The sequence below is a fragment of the Typopeltis vanoorti genome, chromosome 14 (assembly GCF_054136105.1).
Source record: "Typopeltis vanoorti isolate ZY-2024b chromosome 14, IOZ_Tvanoo_1.0, whole genome shotgun sequence".
Classification (NCBI taxonomy): Eukaryota; Metazoa; Arthropoda; class Arachnida; order Uropygi; family Thelyphonidae; genus Typopeltis; species Typopeltis vanoorti.
The window spans coordinates 24344325-24352174 of record NC_143562.1 but is presented as its reverse complement, the minus strand read 5'-3'; the positions used below and the strand labels follow the sequence as shown (position 1 = coordinate 24352174).

Here is a 7850-nt window from a genome sequence, read left to right as displayed (position 1 = left end):
AACTAATTTGCCAACATATAATAAGCACATCTCACAAAACGCATTGATTACCCTAATATAGGAATGGATTCTCCTTCTTCTGACATGCGCAGAAGTGTCAAAGGGTTTCACATCTGTGAGCATACAGAAAGAAGGTATATAAGACAGTGCAATAACTAATTGAATTACAGAGAAGAGAAAAATATGACTGAGTATGGCAACTAAAAAAAAGAAAAGAATGGTGTTAAGAGAAGATAGAATGAGAATAGCACGTGGAACTTATTAAACAAGAATGCTGATGTTCCTGGCATCAGCATACCTGTGATTTCCTTCTCCCTCACACTTGCAGTAAGAAGTTGTGCACCCCCATCCCCCAAATCTTTTGACTTCTTTCTTTTCTGCTTCTCTGAGTGCTTTCAAGCCTAATTAAATGGACACTTGAATTTCTAAGGTTTCTCAATGAGAATATTCCACTAGTAATATTTTTTCCCTTTGCATTATTTCTGAAATACTTAACTTGACCAAAAAAAACATCAGTTATAATACTTTCAGAAATAGTTTTTGGAATGCTGATTGGTGGAGGCCTTACCATACTCATTTTAAATTCAACAATAGGTTAAACCAACTGTTTTATTTCAAAGTGGTGCAGGTGACACTCATTAGTTCTGACTTCATTGGAATCAGTTTACTTCTGGCACAGCTTCACATCTATCATACTTTGCTTTGAACTCATTCATAGTCATAGCACCCACAACAGACTCCAGCAACTTATTCTACTCATTTATCACTTTCCAAGGATGGCCCCTCGTTCTCCCACCACCAGAAATGTTCTGAAAATTTTTCTCTGTATTAATTTTGTAAAAACTTTGGGTAATTTGTGTGTATCAATCCTTTTCTGCCTATCATATAAGGCTTCTCTTCCTTATATGATAGATGTAACCAGAAATCTTCAACCTGTCCTCATATGGTTCATTTCCTCCACCTCATTTCCAAGAAACCCAGGTGACCAGATCTGTGCACAGTAATCAAGATAAGGTCTTATCAAGGGTCTATAAATAGGTATAATAACCTGTTTGTCTACTCTTCAGGATATTCTTCCGTAACCAAGTAATCCGATGAGCTGCTTTAGTTACTTTTGCAATATGCCCTCTAAACTTCAACTCCCTATCCACTAACACCCCTCCCAAAATTCCTGGTTCCATTAATTTCCTGGAGTATACAGTTCCATCAATGTGGTGCATAACTGGTAATCTTTTTACCAGTTATGCACCACATGAAGAGCCATTTAGTGATCCAAATGATGTGAAATTTTGCAGGAACATAGCTCAAATTTTGAGCTCTGGGGAAAAAAAAGTGTGATTGAGGGATTCCAGCATATTAAATTATTCAGAAAAGCCTGAACGCTGCCGCCACTAGACTCTACTATACTCTAAGAATTTCCATAGAATTCCCATATTTAGAATATGAATATAGAATCAAATATGTATGAGCTATGGAAAAAAAAAAGTGTGTGTTTGAGGGACACCAGCATATAATTAAATTATTCAGAAAAGCCTAATCACTGCCGCCATCACTACTCTATGAATTCCCACCCCTTAACAGGAAAGAAATACCCCAAAATGTATTGGAAAATTAGTACAGCCATCTATAGACAACCAAAGACAAAACATGACGATAATGATGGATGTGTGTCACCCTGGGAAAATTCCAAGATATATCAAAAACATCGCCCACAATTCCATAGGCAAACCAAAACACCATGTGATATCACAGAGAGACATATGTTCCCCAGAAATTTCCAAACATATAACGACACGGTTGCTTATCTCTAAATATCACCCACAATGCAACACACGAACCCAACACGCCACGTGATGTCCCTGACAGAAGGGGGGGGCAGCGAAATTCCAAACATACCAAAATTTATCTTATCACTATCCATCACCCATAATGCCATACGCAAACCATTTACTTATCTACAACTCATAACAATACACTTCCAAGACACTGACGTCGCTCTCCCCCACATTCACCCTACTCTATTTTGTTCATAGTATCCCACCAATCACGCCACGAATCCTTATCTACTAATGTCTTCCTTTTCCATTCAAAACAACAACGTCACTTATTTACAACTAACAAATGACGTCACTTATCTTCTACATCTGAAAACAACACACAACCACGTCACGATTCCTTATCTTATCTTGATCTTGATCTGGTTAAAAGTGTCCCACTAATCACAACACGAATTCTTATCCAAACATTCCAAACTTATGACGTCACACACACAATGCCGTCATCTTCTTATCAACCAATGACGTCACAATTCCTTATCTTATCTTGATCTTGTCAGAAGAGCCTACCCTACTACTAGCCATTATTCACAGGCCTTCTATTGGAATCTATTCCTGAATAAACTATGGTCTAGAATCTCATCAACCACTCTCTTATCCACTTCACCAACTTTATATCCATCTCCATATGCTGCAATTCATTGATCAGCATTCCATATGCTATCCTGTCAAAAGCCTTTGAAAAATCCAGCAATATCACTGTAAATCCATTTCCTTTATCCAGATCAGTTGTCATTGTATTAAACATGAGTAGGTTACTGAGGCACGACCTACCCTTTGTAAAACCATGTTGCCTCTTATAGTATCCAATTTCTGTCTATCCATTCCTGTATATTTTGCTGTTGACCAACTTCTCCAGTACCTTGACTACGACTCCTGATATGCTGATTGGTCGGTAATTTGCTACATCAGTCTTGGAGCCTCCTTTATGCAATGGAACTATTTCTTCCTTCCTACCCCACCCCCGGGCTAACCCAGGGCTGAGACTTCGATTAAACAATGTGGCCAAGGGCACTGACAGTTCTCTAGCACCTTCACGTAAAACTTGAGCTGGTATACCAGCTCGACGGATGGTATGCATCCATCCAATCCCACAGATGTATTCACATTAAGGTTCTTTAATATGCTTTGCACCTCCAATTCATTTACCTCAGTTCCCATGTAAGTCTTTGCCTCTCTCGTTACTGCAATATCTCCACCTGGATGCAGTGCCGGATTTACGTATAAGCTAAAAATGCTACAGCTTAGGGCCTCGCAATCTGCCGGGGCCTCAAATAAAAAAATATAAAAGATAAAAAAAATATTCGTAGAAAAATCAAATGAAGTCAGACATATCAAATGATAATTTCTAAATAATTTTAAATATACAAAATATAACAAAAGAAGTTTTTCCCCTCTCAAAAACATATTAATTAAAATTTTTATCTTTAATACCTAAATGATTTTAATTAATTTTTAAAATCATTATTTAGAAAATGTTTGTAATCGTTTATTTTCTAGCATTTACTTCTGCTATTCCATTTCCAACCATACAATGAAGCGAACATTTGTAAGCAGATACCAGAAAAAAAAAAAGAAAGCAGCAGCTTGAAGATGAATTCAAAAAAGCAACAAAACTTGATATATATTTCACCGCAGCAACGAAAGATGATCCACAAACCCAGGGAGAGCAGCCAATTCCAAAACAACAGCCTATTGTCTCTGAGATCATAGAGTCTGGAATCTCAGCTGATGGAAATATTGTAACTGATCCCAGTGTGAGCGTTGCTGTTGTTGGAGAACCGACATTTACAGCTGAAACAACAAAAATTCACGAAACTCAGTGATATTGATCAATGGGGTGTCCTCACACACGATGAACTCTCATACTGGATCGTAAAAGGTCCATCAGAGTGTCAGCACTGGAACGGTCCATTTGAAAACTCTAAGCGTTCATTCAAAAATCAGGTTAGATATTGTTCGAAAGGCCTTTTTTCAGAATAGGAAGGTTAATGGTGAAGTATACGATCGGGAATGGCTTGTATACTCACCAACAACAGGTTGTATTTATTGCTTTGTCTGCAAACTGTTTTCAACATCAACTGCAGCACTAACTTCTGATGAATTTTCTGACTGGCGAAATCCCATTGCAATTCAAAGTCATGAACACTCTGAAGATCACAGAAGAGCTTTGCTTACATACTTGACAAGAAAGCGTGGTCAAACCTTAGACTCGGGACTAGCAAAACAAATAAAAGAAGAACAGCTTTATTGGAGGAATGTGCTTGAGCATGTTGTTGCAGTGATATGTACATTAGCAGAACGTGGTCTGGCTTTTAGGGAAGACAATGAAACTTTTGAATCGCGAAATAATGGCAACTACCTTGGTTTGTTAGAATTGATTGCTAAGTTTGATCCATTTCTTTCCAATCACATAAAACATGGAAACAGAGGATCTGGGTCTCCTTCATATTTATCAAAGACAGTATGTGATGAATTGATCCAGCTTATGTCTAATAAAGTAAGAAAATCAATTTTCGATGATCTGAGAAAGGCGGGTTACTTCTGTGGACTCTACGCCAGATCTTTCCCATGTGGATTAACTAACTGTTATAATAAGGTATGTATCATCCAGTGATGGTTTACCTGTTGAACGTTTTCTGACCTTCCTAGAGTTGGAAAATCACAGTGGTGAATGTATGGCAGGTATGGTGGTGGATTATCTAAGTAAGGACTGCAAAGTTGATTTCAGCGAATGCCAAGGACAGTCATATGATAATGCAGCGAATATGGCTGGCAAATACAAAGGAATGCAACAAAAAATCCTTGAGTTAAACAAGCCTGCTATATATATTCCGTCTGCCGGTCATTCACTAAATCTTGTCGGCCGTGCTGCTATAGATTGCTGTTTAGATGCAGTAAACGTTTTTGCTGTTGTTCAAGAAATATACACTTTCTTTTCATCTTCTACAAAGAGGTGGTCTCTGATGTTATCTTTCTTGAAAACAGACTCTGATACCAGAGTACTAAAAAGACTGTCTGACACTAGGTGGGAAGCAAATGTCAAAGCAGTGTCTGCCATAAATGTGAGTTATAAGCCCATCATAGATGCTCTAAGTCACATTTATGATGATAAGAATGAAAAGGGAGCTACAAGACTAGAAGCTGGTACTCTTCTGGAAAAAATGGAGGAACTAGAGTTTGTTTTTATGCTACATTTATGGAATAATTTAATGCCAGAGTTTCACAAAACCAGTATGGCTCTCCAGGATCCAAAGATTGCATTTACCACATGTGCAAATCTGTACAAATCACTTTCTCACTATGTTAAAAACATTCGAGAAAATTTTGATGATTTTGAAAAAGAAGTTAAATCTAGATTGCCTGGTGTAGAATATAAGTCTACAGTAAAAAAGAAAGAGGATGATAAACAAACAAGCCAAATCCTTCATTCATATCATAGACATCCTTGAGGCAAAATTAACGAGAAAAGCAACAGTCTACAATTATGTTGCAAATAAATTTTCATTTTTAGTTGATTTAGAAGTTTCAGAGGTACAGCTACGAAAAGCAGTAAATACGTTAATAAAAGAGTATTATCCACACGATGTTGATATTAATCACACGAGTGAACTGGGGCACTTCTATGAATATGTCAAGAAGAATTATCCTGAAAAAGAACATTTTCAACACAAAGATTTGTATCAAATCATCTTTCAAGACAAGATTGAGTTAGTTTTCCCTAATGTGGAAGCAAAATTACGACTATTCTTGTGTTTAATGGTAACAAATTGTTCAGGAGAAAGATCAGTTTCACAGCTAAAGAGAATAAAAAATGAACTGAGAGCAACTATGTCTCAAGAAATATTGTCTGCACTTAGCATCATGTGTATAGAAAGCGATAAGTTACGTAGCATATCTTTTGATGACATAATTAATGATTTTGCTTTTGCGAAATCAAGAAAGAAAATGTTTTAAGTTATATCTTAGAGCCTTTTAGAGGATTATATAATATAATTATTTCTATTAAATATTGTTGTATTATAACAATTTATCCACTCCATATTTTCAATATTAATTTATTATATATATATGTACCTGTATTAATTGGAATTTTGGGTACCCAATTTTATGTGAAGTCTACTGTCAAATTTTCACCTGAATAAAAGATTAATGTTTTATATACTACCAATTATGTTGTTATATTAATTTAATTTTTACTTTTTATTTTCCTATTTTAATTTAAAACTTTCTGTTCTATGAGCCTTATTTGTCGTTTTTAAAACCCTTTAATTATATAATTATTTCTGTGATTTTGTAAACGCATACTTATTATTTTTTTAATCAAAATTAAAAAATTTAATATTAATTTTTAATTTAAATTAATTAATTTAATAAATTTTTCTATTTAATATTTATTTAAAATAAATAAATAAATTTTTCTATTTAATATTTATTTAAAATAAATAAATAAATTTTAATATTTAAAATTTATTAATTTAATAAATTTTTTAATATTAAAAAAATTAATATATTTTAAATTTTTCTGAGACCAGCTGATGTAATTTAAAACAGTAGGGGGCCTCTGGGTTTTGTATAGCTTAGGGTCTCAGCAAGTCTAAATCCGGCCCTGCCTGGATGATATATTTTTGCAAAGTGTTCACTTGGTAATTCTACTGTTTCGCCTGATTCAGTTTCCTCTCTATCATCAGCATTCATTAAAATCATTCTGCCATAAACATTCTTCCTTTTACTTGCAACATACCCAAAGAACTATTTGGATTCATCGTTGGCCTGTACTGCTAATTTCTTTTCTTACCTCTGCTTTTGCGTTTCTTACCTTATATCTATCTTACTTATCATATTTCAGTCATCTCTCCCTGTAACAGGCAGTAGGAAATCTTGTAGTCCTATGTATAGCGTAGTAAATTCCAGAAACTTTCTTTATCACTTTGTTTATAATGCTTCTAATTTTCTTGAACGTATGCATTGAATATTCTTCCTTTCGTAAGATTCCCAAGTCATGTGAATAAGTGCTGCCATCTAGGAACTACTACGATAATTTTGTTTTTAAATTGGTATTTTCGGACGCTACAGTTTAATGTACACGGTTTATATTTTGATGGCAGCAGGGGAGGCTCGTGCATAGGCACTGCGAAACTGCAGCATCCCCAATTTTTTTCAATATATAAATATATTTATTAATTGATTTATATTTGCTTATATTTAATTTTATCATCAACAATCCTATACAATTCTTTTATTTCTTATAAAAAATAATAAAAATCCATCTTGTAGCACTCAGGAGGGCGATGGACGCTAGCAACACTGTGTTTACCACAGTGCTATATTGCTACGCGCGCAAGCATATGCACGTCATAGTGCGATGCGAGCTATTAGCTAATGCGGCACTGTCCGTCGCGCAGTTCCACTGTTGTTTATATGCAGTTTGCGCCAGTAGTAGAGTGTTCGTGGTGCTTATCGTGTTTACTTATTTTATTTATTTTTTATTTACTTATTTAACGAGGATAAATTAGCTAATTTTAAGAATAAATTGCCTACAGAAGAAATAAAATTGACCATTGAAGCATATCCCATGATCAACAAAGAAAAACTTGAAACTGAACTTCGAGTATTCTACAGTAGACCCGACATGCATGATTATTGTAAATTAATGGACTTGTTAAAATCTATAACAGAAAATAATTTAGATTGTGTTCTTAGTGAAATTACTGTATTGATAAAAATTCTCTTGACAATTCCTATGACTACATCAGAGCCTGAACGATGTTTTTCAACAGAGAATAAAAACATTTCTGAGAAGCACTAAGAATCAGGAGAGGTTAAATGCACCTGCGATGATTTCAATGGAGAAAAAATTCTTCAAGTCACATAAACATTAAACATTTGTTATTATAGCATTCTCATTTAACTCAACATATTTTCTTTTTTTCTTTTTCTTTTTCGAATTTCTTTTCTTTTATTTTTTTTTTAACTTTGGGAGACTTTTCGGTTTTGTCCTGACTGTCAAAATTC

At 34.7% G+C, this 7850-nt stretch overlaps 1 protein-coding gene across 1 annotated transcript; it reads left to right on the top strand.

Moving 5' to 3' along the window:
• The first annotated feature begins 4522 nt into the window (after window positions 1-4522).
• LOC150099309 (uncharacterized) lies at window positions 4523-5287 on the top strand. Its single transcript, XM_090404309.1, has one exon. It carries the CDS (start codon window positions 4523-4525, stop codon window positions 5285-5287), a length of 765 nt encoding a protein of 254 aa, XP_090260435.1.
• The last annotated feature ends 2563 nt before the right edge of the window (window positions 5288-7850 follow it).

Coding starts and splice junctions, on each gene's coding strand:
- LOC150099309 (XM_090404309.1), top strand. CDS start 4,523: ATGGTGGTGGATTATCTAAGTAAGGACTGCAAAGTTGATTTCAGCGAA.